Here is a 26,569-nt window from a genome sequence, read left to right on the forward strand (position 1 = left end):
ACGTTCTGAGGCAGACAAGTATCGGCATAGAGTTGTTTCGCCTACAGTTCCATAAAAACATCGTAGATGAATTTGCATCTACACTGTGTCAGCAAAATTCGCCCTCGCATGGAAATATTAACCGTTTATTCTGAAGAAACAGATACGGTTGTGGTAGTGTGTATCACAATACTCTCCATTTTCTATGGCTATCGCAAGCTGTTAAATAACATGTAACGTTTATGAAAAGTTTTTGTTTTATTATTTCAGTAGATGAGAAAGTAACCAGTGCTAAATACAAAGAAATCTACTCCTCTCTAGCTTAACCTTACTTGCCGAAAAACTTATTTTGACATCTTGATCTGTTTGAGAAAAATTATTTTACAATAAGCTTATCACCACATAATATAGTGGTGGATTTTTAATGCCATTTTGCTAATTTCTGCTCTTTCCCTTATAGATAGCTGGAAGCAGTACCAAAGTATTATTTCACAAAACTTTAGATTTATCAAACTATGTTTCTTATGCATTCTTCCATTTCGCTTTTGTACAATAAATTCCCGTTTAAGAAAGAGGAAGGCAAGACCGTGGAAATCCCACTGTAACGTTCGCTTGCCAATATTGTAATGCGTCTATCAAATAACAAATAAAATAAATTTTAATAATAAACTTTAGTACGATCAGATACTTCCATAAAGTATTACAGTGGCTGAAGCAATTTTGACTTATCAGTCATTTACAATAGGACACGGAATTATTCTTGGCCTAACGCTGCTTCGAAATGCATTGAGTGGCACCACATGTGCATAACTGCTACCAATAGATTGTATAATTCCATGGGCAATAGAAAACGATCTGTTGAAACTGATTTAGCTACTGTTAAAATTTTGTGCGTGCATTTGACTCCAATAATCTGTATTGATCAAAATGGTTCAAATGGCTCTGAGCACTACGCGACTTAACATCTCAGGTCATCAGTCCCCTAGAACTTAGAATTACTTAAACCTAACTAACCTAAGGACATCACACACATCCATGCCCGAGGCAGGATTCGAACCTGCGACCGTAGCGTGTTCTAAACAAACAAAAATCGATGTGTGCCTCTCTACTTACTCATATCTATTGACTCGTGAACACCACCGATCATTCCTACGTAGAGTTCGCGCGGTTCCAGAATGAAGCGCCTAGAACCGCTCGGCCGCCTTGGCCCCCTAAACTGTATTGTTAAAAGAAATGCGCTCATTGCTGTTCTGCACTAATAAAGTTCCAAATACGAGCATAGGAAAATAAAATGTTTATTTATGCTTTCGACCTGCTTTCCACTTAGCCTCAATTGCTGCGTTATTCCATCGTAAGGGACAAAATGAACCACGCTACCGCCGTTGTGGACTGTCTGCATCTCATTTATTTTCATTTCATGAATGCATTCGTTGGTATTCTCTGAATGAAACCAATACTACATGTTATTCGTTTTATTTTAATTTCCTTCTAGCGATTTCAAACCGAAATGCGTCTTCTTCAAATGGAGCGTTAGCTACGAGTAGCGAAGATAGTTATCGTATGGGCCACGCGTCATTTAGCATTGAAATACTCTGCTTTTGAGTAACGAATTTTCACCGGTGAAAAACTTAATGCACTAGAGCTGTAGGAGAAGTCAGTTGTGGTACACTTCCACTATTAATGCGCACCAAAGTGTGGTGTTGGTGACCTTCGTATTCCACACGACATTAGGCTCCATAAAATGTAACTGCATAATCAAATACCATATGCTCATTTTCACAGAGAATTGTGCATACGAGATTGTGTCACTTCAATAATCACACCCATTTTTAATCATTGGTTCATAATTATAAGAGTTAATAAACAAAGAGTGGTGGCACAGCTGTGTTTACAATTTTAGGCATAATGTTATTAGGCGAAGCCAAATGATTTCATCGCCGAATGATATTAACTTTGCACAAAATCTGACTTTTATCTTTGTAATCGGAATGTCCACCTGAAGAGGAAGAGATATGTCAGCTCAAAACCGGTTATGAACGTCAAATAAACGCGTAAAACACCCCTTTTTTTCATTCACACCCAATGAGTTATCGGCGTAAAATAACCTGCGAATCCTAAAACTCTAAATGGCTTAATGGCTTTTTTCCTTTACTTTCCAGCCTTGATCCCTGCTTACAGTGCCACTGTACGGTGATCGCCATCAAAGACCACAATGTAGAGAAATAAATCGAAACAAAATAAAAAACTGCCTCTAATATAACACAAATAAACTAACATTAAACCAAATAAAAGACACTGTGGACAGTGACTTTAAGAGAGTGATACTGCAATTTAACCGCAATTTGGAATAATATAAATACATTTGCATCAAAACTCGTAATTTTTTCATTTACATTCACCTACTACAAAGTGACACTTTTTGGCATATATTTAGACATAACAGACTTTCGACCACTACTCTAGAAAAAAAATTGAGTTATTGTGATGGGGGAAGGACATAGTAGAAAGTAATATACGAATTGCTGGAAGAACGATTAGAGTTTAACGTTCCGTGTACAACTAGGTCATTAGAGATGCGGTACAAGTTCGGATGTAGGGAAGGATGAGGAAAGAAAGCGGGCGTGCATTTCAATACTAACACCCTGACATTTGTGTCTGGTGGTAAAATTGCTTCCCATATTCATTAGAAATGTTCCACAAAATTTTATGTCCTGCTGTCCACTGTTTTTCAACGATATTCATATGACTACTTTAATTATGGTCTTTACGAACATGATTGTCAGAAATACTCGTATACTTTAAAAAATATATTTTAATGTCCAAACATTTCCAATGCTCTAAATGAATGTTCTACGCACAAATATTTTTAAGCAGAAAGAAAACAACCTTCTTGGCGTCATATTGACAAAAACGCCTCTATCCATAAGCATACGCAGTGTTGTTATCATTTGTTTTAACTCACAGCTTGTGTTCTAATTACCACTATGTAGTGGGTTTGAATTTATTTGCCAGGGATACACTTGCAAGTGAAATACAGTTTTGTACCTCAAAGACTAACTTCCTCACTTGGAAATGAACGACATGACGGTTTTGGCGGAAAAGAGTTTTAACACTTCACTTGTAACATAAGTATCGAGTGGCCTAACTGATGATTGGATTAGCGTTTCGGAAGACCTGGTTTTACCTCAAATTCCGCCGATCTCAAAGTATTCTATGTCTATACTGCGGTATTACCGACAGCGGAAATATGGACAATATCTTCCGAATTAAAAAGAGGCAGTGCATGGTAGTATTTCAGGCTCGAACCGACAAAAAAGACTGAAAATCTATAAGCTCATGCTTCAAATAATGTAGCAATAGCATTTTCCGCTAAGGCATTATTCACGAAAGCAGGGTTCTTCCATGAAATAGCAACACTTTATCTCCATAAAAAAACATAAATTTATCAAAATCGTATGTTAGCCTGGTAGTTTTTGTGACTACTTAGTGAGCACGTAACACATACGGAAACTTTCTAGAAAAATTAATAAAATCCGTTTTGGTCCACTGAAAATAACAGTTCTGATAAGACTTTCTTCTTCCTTCCTACTACGAGTTTCAAAATTATTTGCTTGCTCTCGTGTTCAGTTTCACAATGATCAGACGATGGACAGTAGTACTAAGTTTTGTCCAAAAATGCAGAGTAAAGCGTGTCAAAGATGCTTCCTATGAATCTTCTTTCAGTTCTCGAGGCAACGTTATTTTGGCGGTGTTGTATATGAAGAACGCATTGACCAAGCTGTGCATAAATCGCGACATCTAGAATATTAGCATGGTCTGGGCCTATAATGCAGCTTCTATCTTGAATTTCTTCCAACAAAGGTGATATCAAATTCTGATTTGTTCTTCACGGCAATTAATATTTACCAAATGAAAGTATTATATAGAGGTATTTTCCTCGAGCGATTAATAACCATTTGATACGCTGTGTCTCAAATGTTCAAGTTAAAGAGTAGCGTAGGAGTAAGAAGTGTAAACAGCATTTCTGGTCTCTGGAAATGGTATATACTGGATTACGTACGGGAAGCTATCTTGTAGGAGCGTCACTACCGAACATATACGTTTCTTCATGATTTCCTGTTTAACCTAATATTTTCAGTTCATTTCATCCACTAAATGTAAAATCCTCAAAACTCTATTTTATGGGTTCTGATACTAGTTTTCTGCTTCCAGTGCAATGATAACTTGGCCGCAGAGGGAGACGTCCCACAAACCAATTCCTTCTTGTGGTATGTTCTTAATGTAGCTTTCGAGGTGTGACATAAAGCCTCGTAAGAAGCATGCGACCATTTTATAAATGTAATTTTTTTTTATTTATACATTGCCGTTATGATCACTGGAGAAAAATTTTGTCACTTGATGTTAAACAAACCAACGTTGTTTACGTGTTTCGAATAAACTCATCTTCAGAATACAAAAGGAGGTAAGGGGTTTCACATACACGGTATGGCGTCGTGTACAGGTAACCACTTACAACTGGACGATAATGTTTTGTCCGATAAAGAAAAGCGTGTGATGGCAATCATTGCAGCACTCCTTCCGTGTTGTGCTTCCTACGAAAGGGAGTCAAACTGTTCGCGCACTTAATACTGCGTGAATAACCCCATCAATAGAGGCTGCGCAGATGCGTATGTCGCACGGCTTTCCGCAGTAATTACTCCTTTGCGGATAATAGACTGCGCCGATTCGGATATACGCCGACATATATACGGATAACCGTAATAATTATTACTTTTTGTTTAAAAGTGAGAGGACTGTGTCAGTGTTACGGTTTTTATCTATTTTCATTACATGCAGTAATAATCATTATTGCTTTGTATTACAATTTTTTCCCATTCGAGCCCGAGTGCTAATATACTGGCCTCAACCTGCAGCGTTCTGTAGAGGAAAGATGTGGTACTGACACTTGCGAAGGCTAAAATGGCGATATACTCTCCTGTTTTTGCACAATTACGCGTCCTTCATGTTTCTACCCTAACAGCAACTGCCTTGCGTCTGAGTCATTCTTGTTTCGTTTGCAGTACCTAAGTTAGCTTAAACAGTTGCCGAAAGCTGCCACAAGGCCAACTGAAAGCTCTTCTATAATACTCTATCCATTGGAACTTCGCTTCATTGTGTGACTCCTATTTGCGGATCACATACATTCACAAACATCATAAGTAATTTTCGCTATAAAATGAGTGAATCCACCAATAAATTCACAAATACACAATGCAAAACTTATTACATTAAGAGATGTAGCAACGTAACATGATGTAACGTTATGTTCTGTTAGCATAGATTTGTTAAATAAACTACATGTCTATCTAAATGCGATGCAATTTGTGACAACGTTTAACACTTCATCTGACTTCCCAATGTTGCGGAAATTTCATGCAGAACGAACCCGTTTCAGTAAGTACGACAGAAAGCTATAATTCGTGGAATGCATCTCATCAAAAACATGATAGTAGGAAGAAGAACTTAAAAACCAAAACCGTCGGAAATACACACGGTTAGGAAGACCTGAAACTGACATCCACATTTCTTGCCTAGATTTCGTAGATGGTCTGGCAATAGTAGCAGACAACGAGAAAACAGCAATTAAACAGATATAAACTCGCAAGGAATGTCCAGAAAGAGTTGGTCTCCAAATCTCCTTCCACAGAGTTAAGAACATCTGCTCAAAATATTCCACTCAAAAAACGCTTATAAAATATGGACAAATGGAGAAAGTTTCATACTTCTGGTATCCAGGCGAAATTCGTCAATCGACAGGGAGGAAGAAAGTTGCACAGAAAATTCGAATGCAAAAACTTACGAGTGCTTACGATAAAACCTAAAACATCCGCAGCAACAAAAAAATGTATGAACACACACACACAAAATGATTCATGAACTGTATTTGCAGTTGCGAATACGAACAGCCACCAGCTGTATAAGAGAATGACGATAATGACAGTTTGTGCCGGACCGGAACTCGAACCCGGATTTCTCGCTTTACGTGAGCGGTCGCCTTAACTGCTTTGGCTAACCGTACACCACTCACCGCCAGACCCAAACTTCGATGTGTCGTCACACCCTGTACTCCCACACACATTGTATAATTGTGACGATATATGAATTAAAAGTCGCTGCCCGTTTTCGGCAGATAAATACAATATTACAGTGCCTTTTTTGTTAAGAAGGACAGTGCAGCTTTCTTTCAGACACGTATGCATGTCCGAAGGAATAGGTACTGCGGTGACTACAGCCATTATGAAATACGCGAAATATATTCGCAATTTTGAATACGAACAACCACCAGCTGCACAAGAGAATGACGACAGTGAAAATTTGCGCCGGACCGGGACTCAAACCCGGATATCGGGCTTCACGCGAGCGGTCGCGTTGCCCGCTTTGGCTATCCGTGCACGACATGCATGCATGTCCGAAGGAACACTACTTCTTAACAACACAGGCACTATAGTATCGTAAAAATCAGACACTATAACATAGTTATCAAGCATGCAGTTTTGTACGCTAGCGGAAAGGTGTTCTGGAATACATAAAAAAAAAAGAACGCAAAATTCTAATAAAGATACTCGGAAACGAAACAACAAAAGAGGGATACAGACTATAAACCCGAAAAACAACTATAAAACTATCAAATGTCGCGGCAGAGGTAAGAAGAAGAAGACTGAAACTTTACGTGCATATTCACTCTTAAGGACAAGACCCACTCACAAAATTGCTACGTACATAGTATAACTGAAAACCTTCAGGCTCGTATAGGCCCACCTGACATTTTCAACAAATACTTATACAGCTAAAAAATTTGCAGATGAGTAGTATCGCCAGGGAAAGAAGTCACCACCAAACCAGGGACGAAGTGGACTGAAGACAGAAAAAGAATTCAGGGAGAAATAATGAGAGCTCTGTGAAAACTCCGAAGATTGAAACGTAATATTTTTGCGTGATCGGATACGGTCTAATCGCACCTAACAATAATAAAATAATAAAATACGAAAATTCCTGACGATTAACACTGTGCGCCGGACCGAGACTCGAACTCAGGACCATTGTCTTTCGCTAGCAAGTGTCCCGAGTTCGAGTCTCGGTCCGGCAGACAGTTTTAATCTGCCAGAAAGTTTCATATCAGCGCACACTCCGTTGCAGAGTGAAAATTTCATTCTGGAATAATAAGATATGACAGCCTATGACGTATTAAAATGTGGTGATCATCGGCCTGTACATTCTTAGTCAATGGAACGTAAATTACCAAGCCTGACTTCAGTAGACGAAAATTTAAACCAGGAGAAATTGTACCGTTACAGCTCCAGCGTACTGAACGAGTTAAAATGGTTTACAAAATTTTAGTGACCAAGGATGCGGATACAAGACTTTTAAGTGAGACTAAATGGTTCAAATGGCTCTCAGCACTATGGGTATTAACATCGGAGGTCATCAGTCCCCTAGAACTTAGAACTACTTAAACCAAACTAACATAAGGACATCACACACATCCATGCCCGAGGCAGGATTCGAACCTGCGACCGTAGCGGTCGCGTGGTTCCAGACTGAAGCGCCTAAAGCCGTTTGGCCACCACGGCCGGCCTTTAAGTGAGACTAAAGGAGTTCAGATGAGGCTATCATTCTTCTTATAACATCCGAACAGATCTCTTCCCGCTAACTATAGTCTTTAAACTTCGGTGTTATTCTCCCTTTCAGACTAGGCGTGATGCAGCGAAACTGTTTACCTCAAATATGTCTGGTGCCAGTTAAGATATCGTAACTTCGTTCCACCTAGATGAATTGTGAAAAAGTTCTGATTAAATGACCTATAGTTTTCATAGCTATATCAGTTAGAGAGATAACTGTATAAAAATCTCTTTTTCAAATGGAGCTATATTAATTTGTATCCTAGTTCAATGACATTTCACTCTTCAGAATCCTATTACTAGTTCTGGAGTATTTGGAACCTAGGTTTTATCTGCTTTCAGCATGAAACCAATTGCTGTATTATCCGGAAATTCATTTTGTCATACGAAACTGTCACATCAGGCTGTTGGGTGCTCTAAATCTGCGCAGCTAAGAGAGTCTACTTATAAAAGCGGCATACTGGAGGAAAGGATAATTTAAAATTGGTACTAAACACACCTAGCTACATGTCGCTTGACCGTAGCAACTACTAGTAGCAAAGGACGTGTCATATAAGGCTCAATGCACACAAGCGATTTATCACATCGAGCTAACTACGTCATTTCCTCGCTCGTTTAAGCATTAGGTGTGAATTAATGGAGCTATACAACTACGGCAGGAAGCCGTGAACAAGTTGCGGGGGCGTTGTGTGTGAATTGTTTCGCCAACTACACTGTTGCTTCGCAGCGGTTTCGCTGACTAGGAGGACAGGACAATACAGACGTTTCGGAACCTTAGGAATAGCTGCCGTCAGCCTGCCGTGGACGCAGCCGGTACGGATGTGGAGCTGTTTAATGAGGAGGTGAATAAACACCCTGAAATATGAGATATGTTTCGCAAGAAGTACAACAACAATATCAAGCAAAGAACAGCATTGTTTCGCGCGTGTCATAGTTTTGTGAGGGCTTTGCTGCAAAATCGGATCAAAAAAGGAATGACATACGCAAGCATCACTGTTGCATTATATATGTTTGTGTCCATGTTCGATGTTTTTGCTCGAGTCTGGTCGTACAAAATTTCAAATAGCTCTAATTAGCAAATGCTTGCCTCCCTGGCCTCCTAAAAACAAACGAGAGTGACACAAAAGTGGGACGGTAGTAAGTATCTAACCCGAACCAAAGGCTGAGCAGTCACGTGTGCTTCATCTAATCTATGAGAAAAGCTGACACTAATTGCAACTGGCAGGCCGCTTGAATTTGCACGCGCATCGGATCAGCCTGATCGGCTAACTTCAGTGCTAATTAACTCGTAAAAGGCCTAAAGGATCAAATCTTTTCTTAACACTTACTTCTACCCACAGCCTGCCCTGCAAGAGCCATACAAGCTTTTCAGACTGCTTCTGACCGTAGTGTATATTCTTTTGTTTCACCCAGATGAGTTCAATCACTGTTTTATTACATAACAACCACACTGCCTGCTGCCTTCTGCCTATCTCCATACACGTTGTCTTCCAATCTAGCACTGCTGCGCGATTATCGCTGCGATATCGCCCTGTGTGTATCACACTGTTTCTGGCTTTGCGAGTTTGTGCGGTTTTTACGCACTCGTGCGCATCGAGTCTTTTACCAATTATATGTAGCAACCGTTCTATTCTTGTTTCTGTCACAGCCTTAAAAAAAACTTGTATCTCAAATGTAAAACAGTGAATTGAAGGGTAATCATTGTTAAATATCAACTTTTCGTCAGCAGTTTAGTGTCAAGATAATTTGCAAAATTACGTCGGCAACATGAGCAAAAAGTTTGTCACAAAATAATATGGAACAGATGTACCACTTGTATATTGGATTTTTAAATTAGTTCCGAAATGTGGTACTGTCGTTTTAGAAACACACTTGTCTTGGGCGAGCTGCGCCTGTTCTTCACACTGTAACAGAATGGACAACACGCGCCTGGGTGAGCCCCGAGCCTTGACAACAGGAGTGAGGCGCGGCACAACATCGGCTCCGCCAAGATCCACACCGCGGCGGACGAGAACAAGGCGTTCCGATTAGCGCGTCCCCCCATCGTCAGCTTCGAACGGCGGCTGACAGCGCCCGAAGCCACAGAATGCGCCCGCAGGGCGTTTCAGCTGTAGCCGTAGGGTCTGTGCCAGCCTTTACCAGCCAAATTGTAACGGCCCCTACTAGTCCGCCCCGCCATTGCATCTGCCCCTGATACAACTGCCTATGCTGCCCCCGTTCAGAGGCGAACCCAGGACAGATGCTATACGTCGAGGACGTTCAGGACTGCTCCTTAACCACTCATATAGATCCGTGATCCACAGTTCACTGTACGATCTTTTTCACATGCAGTGCGGGAAGAACCACATGCGGATTGTGTTATAATTCATAGCGAAAGCAGACAATACGATGGGATTCCAAAAAGTAAGTTATATTTGACCTACAGGTTTCTTTCAAGGCTCTGAGAGAAACAAGCAACTTTTACTAATGCTGCAGTACACGTCAAAGTGACGTAAATACAAGACACTAGTTTTAAACGTAGAAGCCAAGACTCTGTAAACAACGGTCGGAGCGTTCTACAAATCGTTCAATTCCTCGACGACAGAAATCCGCTCCTCGATCACGAGCCATTCGAGGACCACTGTGTGGACGGCTTCATCACTGGAAAATTTCTTTCTCCCCAGATCAGCCACGTCTGTGCGGCCTGCATCAAACTGTTGACAATATTGCACTGCTGCTGTGACATTGCATTTGGTCCACATACTGTCAGAATTCTAATGCGACTCTGAGCGCAACTGAGACGTGTTTCACGCAATAATTGTCCGAAGACATATAGCCAGGTGTGATTAGTACCAATTTTAAATTAACCTTTTCCTCCAGTATTCCGCTTTTATAAGTTGACCGTCTTAGCTGCGCCAGTCTAGAGCGCCCCAAGAGCTTGATGTGACAGTTTCGTATAACAACATGAATTTCCAGATAAGACAGCAATCGGTTTCACGGCCAAAGCAGATAAATTCTAGGTTCTAAACACTCCAAAATTAGTAATCGGATTCTGTACTTAAGTGTTGGAGTGCCTTTCCAGTTTCCGTGTCATTTCACTCGACCACTGTGATACATCTATTACCCACACCACTGCAAAACTGTCTGCAGGAAGTCAGGAACATGTAGGCCTACTCCCTGCTGACAGCGCCATTCGTGTTGCGCATTGGTCTCGCTGTTAGTATGGAATGGCATGTGGAACTTACTTTCTGTAGTTTCCCTATCTCGGGCAAAAACTTTCCAGTAAACATGCGTCCGCAAACAAGTCGTTTCCATAATAGTTGTGAATTTCTGCGTAAGAGTCTTCGCCGACTTCAATATAAAATACCGTCCTAGGCAGTAAAATTGTTTTTGAAATCTACGCTTTTCGATTAAGCCTCCATTTAAATGCGTTCAAATTTAAACTATTTCCCGTGATTTGGGAATGTGGCAGATGCATAATGAGACACCGACACATTTTGCTGCTGATCTGAGACGATATCGAACGAGCCAATATGGTCCTAGACGGATAGATTGAGCAAAACTTGTACTTTGGCTTCCAAGGCCACATGATCTCAATCCCCACGATTTTCCTCTCTGAGGTCCTCTCAACAGTGGAGCGTGCCTCACTACCTTTCATACGGTTCACGAACTGGAGGCGCAAATTGCACAGTCTTGTCAAGGCTCACGAGAAGTTCCGAAGATGTTTGAAAAACCCGGCCGAAGTGGCCTAGCGGTTCTAGGCGCTACAGTCTGGAACCGCGCGACTGCTACGGTTGCAGGTTCGAATCCCGCCTCGGGCATGGATGTGTGTGATGTCCTTAGGTTAGTTAGGTATAAGTAGTTTTAAGTTCTAGGGGACGGATGACCTCAGAAGTTAAGTCCCATAGTGTTCAGAGCCTATTTTTTGTTTGAAAAAAAAAGAAAAAAAAAGAAAAGTCGTATCTCGCTTGAAAAACCTGTGCTGTACTGCATCCAAATGAGACGAGGACAGTGGAACAATTCGTTTAACGCGCTGTTTGTCAAACTTATTTTGCTCAACAATGAGTACTCGGGTATTATTATTAATGCGTAACCTACATAAATTAGAATATTATCAGTTCCAAAAGACTAACTATGTAAGGGTGCGGTAAGTTGGCCGCTGGCCCTCGAGTACTGACCGTTAGACGTTTGCATCATTCGGAACACTTAGTGTCGGTTGTTCTCTGTTTCAGATTGCTTCCAACCTCAGCGATGTAACACGTGCGATACTGCAGTTGCGTGCTGAAGTATTGTTGGTTTTACTATGTGTGCAAATGACTCTGATTGATAATAGTATTTGTAAATATATTTAAATGCATTTTTGCATATAAGACACCATCACAAGACTTTCATAAATGTTATAAATACTAATTTTCTTCTACTCACTGTACTGCATTGCAACAGTCTTAATTAAAGTTCCTTGTTACAAATAAGAGCCGAATTCGAAGATGACAGTTTGTGTGATGCGCATTTATGAATACATGTTACTTCCGAGTCGTCGGTACCATTCGCTTACTCCCGTGAGTTGTCATTACAGCAAGACAAACAATGAAACTTTCCCCCTCTCACACCCACTAACCCTGCAGTGGCCGTGCTACTTGCCCCTCTGCCCCTGATATAAGCGGCCAACTTCAATTAGTTCAGGGCCGAATCCACCGTAAAATAAATAAAATCTTAAAACACTGCTGTCTCTGTAAATATGTTTGTTTGTTACTGAGCAGGAAAACTATGCAATTAAGAAGCCCTTAAAGCTAGTTGACTTTTTGGATTTGGCTGTTAGTTGCTACACGCATATTGCTATGAAAATACGGATGAGAACCGCGGGTCGCACGAATACTTGATTAGTTTGATGACTACTGCTTTAAAAGATAGGAAAGTACATTAAACTTCAGTATCTAATGTTCTGAAGCTGCATTACATTTCTTGTTAAGGTAAGCCGTGGATGAAAATGGAGTCCAACTAGATAGTTTACAGTTCAAATTGATTTTTGCTAACCAATAGCATAACTTAAATACCATTTATAAGTCAGTCACGGCTCGTAATCACACATCCACAATAATCACGTAAATGGCTGCGTCTTGGACCCATGTTTACTCAGACGTTTTTGTTTTTAATGTATATTTTCACCCGTATCAGTTTCGGCTACCGATTGTGCTATCTTTTCTGGTAGTTTAACCACGTGAAGATCCATATGTGTTTTGATTAGCCACCCTAAGGATGGTTTGATGTAATTGTCCATTCCTATACCCATGACATCGAGATCTAAATTACGTACTCGAATCTAGCTCTGTCTCCCAACTTGAATTTCAGCCACGACCCACGTCGTAAGGTATGACCAATCATTTTAGCACTTCGTTTCATTACTAGGCATTTTTTCTCGTTAAATCGTTCCGTCGTCATTCCCTACCCTTTTACTCACCAACAATTCTCAGAATCGATCAGAAGAATGTTTCGTAACTGATCTTTCACATCCCTACATTCTTCAAGGATTATTCCATGAACCTCAGTTTGGTATACTCTTTTAACCTTAGAAGACTTTGTGTGGATAGTCATTTAAACTTAGAAGGCTCCGTGTAGATACCAAAATTTTTGAAAAATCGAAGACCAGACTAATCGTTTGTAATGTAATAAAACAGTATCGGTACTTTCCATGTACTCAGGAACAGTGAATTATATTTACTTATATTGACGGTCAGCTGTCAGTCTCTGGTGATATTGATAAAGGTATTTTATGGATATAATCCCACAATTGTTTTAAAGAAAACTGTATCATATGTATGAGATTTTAAAGCTGTCCCCCTAACTTCAAAACTAAAGTTTTACCCGGACGGAGATGATGTTCCGCGCCATGATCACATACCTGATGCAGCGGATCTGCCGACAGCTCGGTACACTAACTAGTAAGACTCCGGTATTACTTGTGGGCAAAATTGAATACGTCTCAGAGAAAATATAAAAGTATTTTTTTGTCCTGCAATGAACTCGCGATGGAGTTTCGCGATCTATTGTGGTGTTCTAAAACGGCGCAGTTGCTAAACAACTTCATGGCATTTAATTCCAGTTTGATTTTGAAAGTTTTCTTGCTAACCACTATTTTTAATGCAGTAACCGTGTTAATATGACATTTAGCACATCTTCTAGGAGTCATTATTCACGTAGAAATGAGTACTATGAGAGAAACCAGCATTATGTATAGTAAAAGTATTTGTAAACACACAACGCACACAACGTAGTATCAGTTTGGAATTTAAATGTTTCTCTGTAGAAATATATGTCTTGAAATGAAAGCAGTTCTCATTTTTCAAGCGCGGCTCTATTCTGCAATCCCGCAACATAATGCGCGTCGGACGAGTTACGTTTTGGAATGAAACGTGAATATTTGTTTCCAGTTCTCCATTCGCGCTTTAAATTGGAGCGAGATCTCTGTCGGAAGACTGGAACAGTTTTTCAGTACCAGTGATTTTTGGATAGTTGACGTACCACCACAGACATTTTACATATCCTTGTAGTTGCTGCAAGTAAGAAACTACCGCCATGAAAATTCATGTATTTAACGTGCTGTTAATGGCTTGTGTAAACACTTATCCATTACGCCAATATGAGAACTTGGAAGTAATGAAATTTGAAAAAAACAAAAGAGTCTTTGTGAGGCATTGTGCATGTGTCGACAGTTTGTGTTGGAATATTTCATCATATCTCAGAAAATTCACAAAATAAAAGCGTTTAAGGGTTAAAGTGAGTAAATTGTTACAGAGCTTCTTTATTAATAACAATCGTCTCTCATGGCTTAGAAAGTACGCTCAGATTTAACGCCGAGTATTACAACCGGTAACTTTCTACTGCAGTACATTCGTGATGAGGTAATTCTCTTCAGAAAGCTCCTACCTTCGTCAGTGTTTGCTTGATCAATAATTATAATTTGAAGATTCTGCTTGAGGTAAACACAATTTCTTGTTGTTCACTATTTTCCCATCGCCTTTACGTTTCCGGTATTTTCATCGTCAGTGGGTTTCTCTTTATTCTACTTAACAGCACATTCTGTTGTTCATGTTGGTACCTGTCTTGTTCTGTACACAAGGTTTTGATACAATTTGTCATTTATAAATTTTGCTGTTGTTGGTGATGGTTTCTTTGTTCACAAACTTGTGACAATTTGAAAACCGGCAACCGCAACAATCAAAAAATCCATGAAAATAATCCTTGTATTACGTACACAGACAGCTACGTGGATGACTAAACGTGTTATTACCAGTCGCAGAATAAAATGAAAACTGCTGCTTATAGTTTACGATGAGTAACATATATGGGTAAGTACTGAAGTACAAGAAACTGTACTTTGATAAAGGCGAAATTGGCGACATGTAACACATATTCAGTTGAAAAAGGAAGTCAGTCCTGTTTTGGATTATTCAGTTTATTCTAGTCTAGTATGTTTCTCCTTCTGGGTTCGTATCCGAGTGCGCCATATATTACTTACAAATTTATTCTTTGACGTATTGTCACCAAGTAACAACTAATATAAACTAATAACGTTGACAGTAAAACTTGTCATAGTTAATCCAGCATTGCCACTAAGAGGCATAAGACGATACTCCACGTTCTTTAAGCTTGCAGTAAGCTTTTCTATATAGCGTGAAGGAAATGATACAAGTGAGAGAAAAACAGACAAAAATATTCTAAAGCGGAAATTACGTACGCCCTCCTTTTTTCTACTTACATGTAAAGACAAAATAATGTAGGCATTAACCAACGTACTTCCATGTAGTTTGTGTGTCGCCGTTTCAATTAAGCAACGCGTTTTGGCAAATAACAAGCAAATTTTTTCGACAAAATACACACTGCCTTGGTCCTTCGCAACATGTAAACGAGGAATATACTTCGTTACAAACAGACCAGCAGCATTCACTTATCACACTTACAAATCCCGTACTTTTACCGTAAATAAAGTAGAAACCTGATCACTGACCTGAAGACAAAGATTGTAATAGATTAAAAACGGCCTGAAATCCCTCTGTCCCTCAAATATTCGTATAAGAAATTTGTTTCAATGTATGAGTACTTTTCGTGATGCTTTTGTTGTCGCCTTCAACCGTCCCGATAAGTCTGTTTGCAACCATTTAGAAAGAAAGATTTTGAAAAAACTACAAGTTTAAGAATTTCTATTAAATTGATATGAGGCACAAGAGAACATTTTTGCACTAGAAAATGAACTGGAGCTAATATGTTAGTGCTGCAAGCCGTGCGTGCGTGGCTTTCCTCCTTTTTCAATTATGTATTCTTTTATGGAAACAGAGGCTTCGTTGTTTTACGATCTGTGTCTTGAAATGAAGGATCACACCCTTCTAAAATAAGGCAAGTACGGCGTCAGTTATAAATTAACGCCTAATGTCGGGACGTGACGGGCGCCACTGGAAAACAAACAGAAAAAGAGGAAACTCGCGACGGAGTTAGGGGCCTGATGCTCTCGTTTACAAGACGCAACGTGCGTGTAAGCCTTCTTAACCGATTTGTTACCGCGTGTCACACATTCTCTTCAAACACGAGGCGGCCTCAAATGCTGGGGGTGCCGGAGCGCAACTGGCGTTGGGAGATCTACATCTGTACTCTGCAAGCCACTGCGAAGTGCATGGCAGAGGATACTTTCGATTCAGCACTTATTAGAGGTTTTTCCGCTCCATTCGCGTGTGAAGCGCGGAAGGATTCATTATTTAAATATTTTTGTGCGCGCTCAATAAGTTTAATCCTATCTCCGTAGCCCTGAGGGATCGATACGTAGTAGATTGCAGTATATCACTAGATTCCTCACTTAAATCTAGTCCTCAAAATTTTGCCTTAAGTGAGATTGATAGCGTACTATATTCGAAAGTCAATTCAGATTTTTCGGCACCTCCAAGAAGCTCTCCAGTAGACCAAAGAACCTGTGACAATATGTTCAGCCCTTATTTGTATATGTTTAATATTCCCTGGTAATCCCATTTGCAATATTGTAGGATGGATCGCACGAGTGTTTCGTAAGAAATTTCCTTGGTAAATTGCATTGCGCCAGTATCCTGCCAACAAACCGAAGACTGCTACCTACTTTATATGTGAACGTTCTATTTCACATCCCTACAAATTGTTGCATCCAGGTGACAGTACGAGTTGATTGAGTCCAATAGTGATTTTGTAGTAATCGGACATTGCTTTCCTGCGTTTTGTGAAGTGCATAATTTTACGTTCCTGAAAACTGGAATCGAGTTGCTACCCCTTTGAAATCTTATCAAAATCTGACTGAATATTTATGTAGAATTTTTTCAGACCGTACAGAGGTTCTTTAAACATCAGCGTCTGCGAGGAACGACGGCTGCAATCACTAAATCCCACTTCTCAATTAATTATTTGTGTTGACAAAACATAACCTTTATTCACGTACCATGAACTATTCGCATGGAAATCATTTCCCACAGGTACGGATCATTGCCTTTGCTTCCAGCATACTTCGAAGAACGAATTTCCTTGCTATAAAAATTATGTTACTTTTCAATAAGTTTTCTGTTGTGCTGATGCGATTAAACATGTACGCAATATTCCGTCGATACTTGGATAAACCTAGACATATTAAAAACTAAAATACACTGTATTTATGTTTCACAATAATATTCATTTTAAAGTTAGGTGTGAAGCGGCTTTCGACTTCTAGGCCCTCCTCAGGAAAGTGTATTTCAGTATTTCATTGATTTGACCAAAACTGAGATAAGCGTTCGCTACAGGGAAAATAACCAGGTGTGGTGTGGTTGCTGTGTCTGCTACAGACAACGAAAAAAATAATAACATTTCTTTTAAAAATTCCGTGAAAATTAAATGTATACAAATGGACAGAAACGCTCGAGCAGTGTTTGTGACATTTCAGATTTTCATCTTTACAATATTTTAAATAAAAGCTTGAAAATTTTATTAGAATCCACAGATAGGAGAGAGAAGCGACGAAAGGGAAAAGTAAAAAAAAAAAAATTATGCTAAACGTTATTAGGTTCATGCTTGAAAACAAAGTATTATTGACACTTACTCACTGAAACTACGTGTCTTAAGATTCGAGAAGTAAAACAGCCCATTAGGTGAGCAAAAATTTAACTGAAGATTTCCGTACTCTGTCTTCTTGCGCCCGTAATGCTTAAGACTTCCCGTAAGACACCTTGATTCGGGCCAAAACTGTAATATAACTGAAACTTATTTGCTGTCTCTCGCAGCACAGCTTTGATACGAGACGTCATGCAAGAAGTCGACCAAGTAATAATGTTATTTTTTACTTATTACATAATAATTACTTAAAAATCGTGTATGGAACTACTGAAAAATGAATATATTCCATCATATGCGCCTTGTTAGATTCGTTTTAAAAAAATCATCAGTCGTCTTCGATCAGTCTAATATTCTTAAGTTTGCCAAATGACATTCAATAATCAATTTAACATTCTTGAGGTTGCCAAATGATATTGAGTGACACGCCAGTCGTCTGAGTTACTCTATAACGTAAAATGTTAATGTGTATAAATTTCCAGGTGTGCTGAGTAAGTACTTGTACATGTGTTATTAAGTTTTTGACCACAACAAATATCCACTAGTCACTTTTCAGCTTTTGCTTATTATGCTCTGCATGATGTGTTTCGAGAGCTGTCTCTTTGAAGTGTTTGCATTTTGGATTTTACATTAAACGCTAAGCTCCTTAAAATGATAATCAATACACGGACGTGTTATGCCGAGTACAGTAAAGTAAATCTAAAATTGGCTAGCGACAACGGCGTCTATTCGGAGAACCGTGTAATATATTTTGCGTATAATCGAGTGCTTTCCACAACAGTTGTATAAGGTGACAATATGTGATTTGCTGTAAACACTTTGTAAGGAAATAATACTAGAAGCACATGGCGGCAGGTACAAAATATGATTGGTAATAAGTGAGTACTAATTTTAAGTGACATGGAACAAGAAATAGCGACGAAACAAAAACTGAGAAGATAAACAGTTCCCTATGCGTGTAAGATCACCATAACTTCAGACACGTCAAATTGAGTACATTCCTTAATCTTTTGTAGGAATAACAGTTCATTATATATACAGTCAAAAACACAGAAAGATACATTTACTTATTCTTTATTTATTTTCTCAGGTTCCATGGAACCATCTGAGATAAAGATACTCGCTCACAGAGCGAGTTAATACATACATATTTCACACAATACTGATTAAAAAGACAACGATAAACAATATATTATATATACATATGAGTAACACAACACTGTGAATGTCTCTACACAACTTCGAGGAACGTCTGTACACTACAAAAGGCGTGTACCTCAAGCAAAACTTCCAATTTAAATTTGAAAATTAAAGGCTTATCATTCACATTTTTCTTTTAGTCCTGGAGGCCTGTTGACAGTAAAACCTACATACTGATGGAACACTTTTTTTTTACAAATGTTCAAAAAATGACACTCAGAGAAGCAAGTAATTTTTATGACTAGTTTCCAGTAAGTGAATAGTGTCGTTCCTTTCGAAACAGTCCATTTATTAACCACAGACCCAACTATGTGGTGTATGTATTTGGATAGCAGAGTTACAAAGTGAAACACTTGAACAGCGGCGTACACGAATCTTACGAACTGACAGCACATATCACCGTGACGATCGTTTTTAGAGCTAAGAATGTCCTTTGTTAATGCACAGAACTAAATCAGAATATAATTCCGAAGGCACAACACTAGGTAAAAAGCGATAGACTATAGGTTGCCATCAGTTCGCTTTCAAGGAGTCACCTTTTGACATTCATTGTGAGCTGTTATTTCAATACGCATAGCATTTTGTCTACCAACACATGTTGGCTTATGAGTACATTAGCAACTACGATTCGTGTTTAAGTCTCACAGCAAAGAGTTGAAGCACACTAGGTGGCATGGAGTCCTAGGGGTGGCATTGGAATTACAGCTCAAAATTAATGCTCTATGAAAGTCAGAACTGCTCACCTTAGGCCTATGTATGTATACTTTTCTGCATTTTGAACTGTGTATATAAGGAACTGTTAATTCTTAAGGACACCACTTTTTTTATTGCATGGTGCAGTAATGACAGCTGACAGGCGCACATCTGAAAAGATCTATTGCGTTTTCAGCTACCTAGAAATGCAAAAGAAGCACTATAATTAACTAAGTATGGGCATCATATCAAAAATCTACTTGACTGAATGAAACTATCAACAGGCATCTTTTTTATAACTATTTCATCGCTTACTATAGACTGTTATGGGCGTTCTATCAACCCATATGAGCACAGGACGTTAACAATCGGCATAAGTTTTGTGGGGCTGTGAACGTATCATGTGGTAAAAATATTGAAATGTTCTGGTCACTACTACTTGTTGTCGAGGACGCGAAACCCTGTCGGCCAGGACACACATAGAGGGGTTTCAGTGAAAATCAACCACTTCATTGCAGATAAAATAACTTTTTTCATTATTACCACTATCCTGGATAGTTTTATGAATGTCGTGTTACACCGTTTCCCTGTTCCACATCGTAAAATATTGAAATCTTTTGCGCACTGTTGCAGTTTGACGATATATATAAGACGGTTGTGTCTCTCTTAAGGGACATCATATGCATTTTCTCTGTTGTTTTGGCAGATATCTGGAATTTATTTTTGCATTTTGTATCTGGAGTCGGTACAAACAATTCGTGCTCGTCATCTCTTTCCTGCGACGTCCAGTGTCGGCGGAAAGCGTCGGTTTGTTTGCCTTCTTAAACAGAATGACTTTTAAAGCGGAATTTTGCGTCCCATTCGACAGATCCCTCCCACATTAGTCTAGTGCAATATTTATTTCATCGAGATGTATAAACAGTGACAGTAAAACAAGAAGAATGGCTGGTACACCAGCAGGGATAGGTCTGCCCTGGCCCGACCATGCAAGCAGCGCTACTACTGAGCCACTGCTGGATTGCCGTTTAAATTTTTCGTGTTTTACTGACCCTGTTAACACAAGTCGATGCAACGAATATCAGACTGGTCTAATTTGGGAGCGCTCTATCGAATGAGCACGTAAAATCCCTATTTAAAAATCATATTATTTGTAATCGGAAATAAACCGAATCTTTTTGTTGACACAGTGCGTCGCATGAAGGACGTAGGAATTGTTTGTGCCAACGCCACCTACATACAGCAAAAACGAGGTTACAAATATCTGCCACAAATACCCGAGGAAATGCGCCTGACGCCTCTTAGGAGACCCGTTATACATATATCGTCTCGCTGTGAAACAGACAGTGAAAACCCTCCACCATTCTATAAGACTAGTCGGTTAGAAACGCACAGAAAATCCACTGGATGTAACATAACTTTTTTATTACTAGGCTACCATTAAAAATTTTAATAGTCTTGATCGCAATACTATCCAGTGGAGCCTAGTAGTAGATAACCCGTATTTTTTGACCAACAGCCATCTTCAGATCGCACTTGGCCAATCGAAACCGCTGATCATCTAGTTTGTGCTGGAGCGTACTGTGATTAAAGTTATTACTTTTTTAACGGCAATATTAATTAACAAGCTATTTTATCTGCAATGGATCGGTTCATTTTCAATAAAGAAGCTTCACTCTGTCGTCTGACCTGACTCAGAATGTTTCAGCGTTTCAGTCTATATTTCACGCAGTCTATGTCAGCGCGACTGTCATTACAAAAAAAAGTCTAATAAACATGGTCATATATGAGCACTTGTTCGTCTTCGATAGTATGAAACAACTCTCTTCTACTGCAGGATCTTTGCTTTCTGTTTTTAGGGAGGAGGAAGTATTGACCTGGAAAAGAAAAAAGGTGTAGTAAACATTTGGTCTAAAATGCGTACCTTAAGAGCTATGAGAATTTCTTCAGCAGATGTTTTTCACACTAACGAAAATGAACAAGTGTTCATAGTTCTTGAAGTATGCATTTCAGATGCCATGTTTACTAGACTTTTTCTCTTGTTTTGGTCAATACGTCAATACTTCCTCCTCCCAAAATATGGAAAGGAAAGATCTTGCAGTAGAGGAGATTTGTTTCATAGTATCGAAGATGAACAAGTGCTTACATTTCTTACGGTATGCATTTTAGAGAGCATGTTTACTAGACGTTTCTGTATATGGAACCTGTCGATTGTTTTTCTTTTTTTGTGGGGGGGGGGGGGGGGGGGAGGGGGGCACTGTGTATATTGACGACCCGTTACAGGAACTGAAAGGGGTTAGCAGTAAAAATTGCTAACTCTTAATATCGTTTTAGTCTGACCACATTATCCTTCGTGTTTTAGAATACACCACATGCTAGTAACAAGTAGTTATCGCTAGAGAGAACTGCCTACTAGTTAAGTTTTGTTATCGTGTTTACGATCTTGTCTCTGAATTTAACCAACGTACAACAGACAATAAATCAAAATTATGTTCTCTCGGGTTAACACTTTATTCCATCGACCTCTTCAATTTGTTTCGATTTTGCACATAATGTTGCTATTTCGAAGTGCTTGGAGAATGTGATGTCACACCAATTCACCATTTCACTTTTTAGGTTAATCAGTCTCGTGTGGTGGTTCTAAGTGAGGTACCGGCGGTAGAGTTTTTGTTTCATCTTCGACGTGTACGTGCACGATATTTGTGAGAACTGTCGAGCCTCTGAGCTGTTAGCGGCGTGAAGCAAAAAGCGAGAGCTGTGGCTGCCGCGGCGACCTACCGCAAGGAGAGGCGCCGCTCAGTATTTGGCGGCGGCCGGGCAGTCGGGCGCGGGCTGGTGGTAGTAGGTGGCGCGGAAGGCCGCCCCCGCGCCCGCCACGGCCGGCTGCAGCTGGCAGCTGGGCGCCGCAGACACCACGCCGCCCCCGCCGCCGCCCCCGCCTCCGCCCCCGCCGTCGAACAGCGACGCCGCCGCCACGGCGACCGCCTCCGCGTCCGGGGAGCCGTACCACGGCGTGCGGAACTGATCGTGGTGGTCGGCCGCCGCCACCGTGACGGGCGGCGGCGGCTGCGCGTGGTACTGGTGGTGGTGGTGGTGGTGGTGGTGGTGGTACGGGTACATGGCGGCGCTGCCGGCCACGCTGCCGGCCGTCATCAGGCTGTCCACGCTGAAGGCGGCCGCCTCGTGCTGCTGCTGCTGTTGCTGCTGCTCGAGCACGGCGGGCTTCACGTCGGGGTACTTGCACGTGCTCAGCTCGAGCGGCTCGCGCTTGGGCGCCTTGGCGACCACGCACTCCGTCTTGAGCTTGTGCGGCTCGGCCAGGGCCGCCTTCTGCTGCGCCGCCGCTGCCGCCCCTTGCTGCTGCTGCTGCTGCTCCTGCTGTCGCTTCAGCGCCTCCTCCTTCTCCTTGAGCGCGTCCTTCTTCTTGAAGCGCCGCCGCCGGCGCAGGTACGATCCGTTGTCGAACATGTTGTACGAATCCGGGTCGAGAGTCCAGTAGCTGCCCTTGCCCGGCTTCTTGTCGTCGCGCGGCACCTTGACGAAGCACTCGTTCAGGCTGAGGTTGTGCCGGATCGAGTTCTGCCAGCCCTGCTTGTTCTCGCGGTAGTACGGGAAGCGCTCCATAATGAACTGGTAGATGCCGTTGAGCGTGATGCGCTTCTCGGGCGCGTTTTGGATGGCCATGGCGATGAGCGCGATGTACGAGTAGGGCGGCTTGACCATATCCTTGGCGGGCCCGTGGTGGTGGTGCTGCGCCGCCGCCAGCGGGTACCCGGCGGCGGCGTACCCGTAGCGCGGGTACTGGTCGCCCGCGGCGGCCGCTGCGGCGGCGGCCGCCGAGTACTGGTAGGTGGGCGGCGGGGGCGGCGCGGCGCCCGCCTGGTGGTGGTAGGCGGCGCCCGGGTGCCGGTAGTAGGCGCCCTGGTCCCCGAACAGCGCGTGCATAGCGTCGCCGTCTGCTGGCTGGGCCTCGCCTGTGCGCCGCTCTCGCCCTGTTGTGTCACACAACAACAACACGAGCGCGAGCCGTGGAGCGGCGGCGGCGGCGGCGACCGACTGAGCGCGCCCGGCCCGGCCGCTCCCGCGCCCGCGCCCCGCCGCGCCACGCCGTTGGCCGCGCCGGCGCGGGCCACGCCCCGGGCTGCCGGTGCGCGCCAATCGCGGCGCAGGCCACTCCCCCCGGCGGGCCGCACCGCTCGAGGAAGGGGAGCGCGCCGCGTCCAAATCTAAATTGAATTTTATCGTAACCCGATTACCGGCGGCGTGGCTGCGGGCGACGGGAGAGGGGGCAGGTTCGCGCGCCGGGAGACAATGCGGGCCGCGTCTTTACGGCCGCTGCAGTACCGCCCCGCGTCTTCCATCGCCACGAGCTGCACACTCCGTTCTAGCACCGCATCTTTTCGCTTCGACTGCTGTTCTACGTCTACTGTTTCCAGTTCACGTCTTCAGTTATTGCGTCACTTCACCGACGACAGTTGCGACATATCCTTTCAGTTTCCGAACGTAATCTTCGTGGCGACATTCTTGAATAAATAAGGTATTGCAGTGCCTGTGTTGTTCAGAAATACGCTGCAGTGTTTCTTCGGACATGCATGCATGCGCCAAGGAGCATTGCATCGTACTTAAGAACAATACAGGCACCGCAATATCGTATTTATCCGCCGACACCGGGCAAGCGAATTTCAATTAAACTGTCTCCTCTGTACGGGAACATACATAATGAATGCACGAGTCCTATGAAAGTTTGGGTCCGGCTGTGAGTCAAGCTCTTGTGCTCGTGTAATCTAATGGTAAGACAACCCGCTCGCGGTAAGCGGGAAATCGGGACTCGTCTCCGGCCGGGCCCAGCACAAATTTTCATCGTCGTCATTCGATTATACAGCTGATGGTTATATTCTTTAATAAATGCTTCATGATTTTCTGCACTTATCGATAAATCTGCTGTCACCACACACAGGCTCATGAAAAACATAATTTTATATTTGATGAAAAGGAAATTTTACCCATGCTTCCACTTACTCCGTTTCTACCAACACTGGAGCTGTTGAAATCAGAATGTGTAACAAGAAATTTAACCGGGACTGCAGTTGCACTCTATTTGCTGCTTGGAAACGGGTGCCTGATGCTGAAAGGCAACAGATAAATAAGTGAGTCATCACCATCTGATGAAATCAACATCGCTATCGACGTAAACTCTGGTGTCATATGGGAGTTCCATGATTCCGTGACGTCTCCATGCATAATTCGGCTGACACAAGTACCTACATAACGCATTACCTCTTCTGACGATGAGGACAGAGGAAGTCTTCCAAAGCTCGAGACCGATAAAGCTGACGCGGCAACAACTCCCTGAAGTATTTATTCAGTCCTTTCAGTTATTTGATGAAATTTATGTTACCACCATGATCTACTTTTGGTGAACGGACTATTGATAACTAGTTTGGGCACGAAGTACCATATTCAAATCGACATTTTACTAAAACATCTTGGTTCTACAGGCTAACAAGTAAAACGTCGTACCCTAGTTAACAGTTGTCTTTGTCGAGGCAACTGACATCAAAAAGTACCATGTTCTCCACATATCACACAAATACAGGTCTGTCACAGTTGTACGACATACATCAATAGCTCCAACATTTGAGAAATTTGCATGTGTTCTGTGCGAACACCTAGTTTTTGAGGGCGTCAATACAGTGGCGCCATTTTCTAGCATGTCACTAAAAACGTTGAAGGTGGATGTACTTAGTGACGGCAACAGCCTTCCCCCACCATTCAATAGCACCACGAAGGTAAATAGGGTAACAAACCAAATAAATCTTAGCACAGTTTTTACTCTGTACAGAGTCACCAGAGCCCATGGGTAGCTTATCCCAGATTTCTTAAAAAATTTCATGGAACAGCCTCCGAAATTGGTTAGATTCACCACGTATTTCGTAATCACTCTTCACGTGACATTCTTGGTTTTTCAAATCGTCCTTAAGATGTTACGGAGATTAGTAAAAGCGATTTCTTTCTCAATTTCTGTCAGAAAAGCGCCTTATGAGACGGAATTGAAGGCGCCAGACCTCGTTGTGACCTATAAATAACAACACTTTGACATTGATAATTGTAGCCATTTTAGATATGTTAGCAGATCTCACACGATCACTCTTAACAGCAGAACTTCTCTGATACAGCGAAAAGAATTCGAGTGTTTTATTTTCTTTATTTGTCTGTTTATCTTTTAGCCAATAATTACTTCTTAATAGCCGTTAAGTGGATGGCGTAACCGACCAGCACTGATGTCACTGTACAAACGGTCCGTGCATTCGGATAAATGCGTGCGGTAGGATTAGAAGTTGAGACGACAGTTCCCGTTCGACAGTCGCTTCCTCGTACATACGTCCTAACAGTTTAAAAATTAAGAATATATTTTAGCGAGCACGTTCATTTTTATCATTACAGTTTTCTTAAATAGGTGTAAACTATTTATAGACAGAACGCAAAATGAAAGCGCTTAAGTCTTTCAATGATAACGTTAGTCTCAAGTAAGACAGATTTCCAATTATCATTGTACGAATACTGATAATCAAAATATATTTTAACAGACAGTGTTTCTATCGATCATTCCCTAAGGCCGTTTCATGAGTGACTTTCTGGTCAAAATCAACTACTCGATGTGTGTGTGCCTGCCGTGCCTACGTGTAGATCAACAGCCCACCACGTCGCGAATGTGTCTCTGACATCTATGATCTATAGATTGTGCCCTGTGGAGTTCTAAATATCCGAGTATGCTGCACTCTACGCATGCCCAGAACAGCAGAATGTGGCACCTTCTGCTAACATCAGAAGTTAACCTATTCTGTTCGGGCCTACTGATGTGCTCTCGCTTTTTCTTAATCATTACTGCGTTGTTTTCTCTGTTTTCGTGACACTGAAAAGGTTGGAGGAGGTCTTGGTATTTCCAAACTAGCGATCTCCTACAAGAG

General features: G+C 41.6%; 1 protein-coding gene and 1 long non-coding RNA gene across 2 annotated transcripts in view; both read right to left on the reverse strand.

Moving 5' to 3' along the window:
* The window catches only part of LOC124795134, a 655,622-nt gene extending 633,141 nt beyond the window's left edge, over positions 1–22,481 (reverse strand). Inside the window, exon 1 of the long non-coding RNA XR_007016649.1 lies at positions 22,380–22,481. This is a non-coding gene — a long non-coding RNA (uncharacterized LOC124795134). The remainder of the gene's footprint in view (positions 1–22,379) is intronic.
* Positions 22,482–22,568: 87 nt separating this feature from the next.
* Positions 22,569–23,435, reverse strand: LOC124795879 (fork head domain-containing protein crocodile-like; the record flags this gene model as incomplete). The annotated part of the gene is made up of 1 exon (XM_047259960.1): positions 22,569–23,435. A coding segment is annotated over one exon (867 nt), but the record flags the coding sequence as incomplete, so codon positions are not given.
* Positions 23,436–26,569: the final 3,134 nt, after the last annotated feature.

This window comes from Schistocerca piceifrons, chromosome 4 (genome assembly GCF_021461385.2).
Source record: "Schistocerca piceifrons isolate TAMUIC-IGC-003096 chromosome 4, iqSchPice1.1, whole genome shotgun sequence".
Taxonomy (NCBI): domain Eukaryota; kingdom Metazoa; phylum Arthropoda; class Insecta; order Orthoptera; family Acrididae; genus Schistocerca; species Schistocerca piceifrons.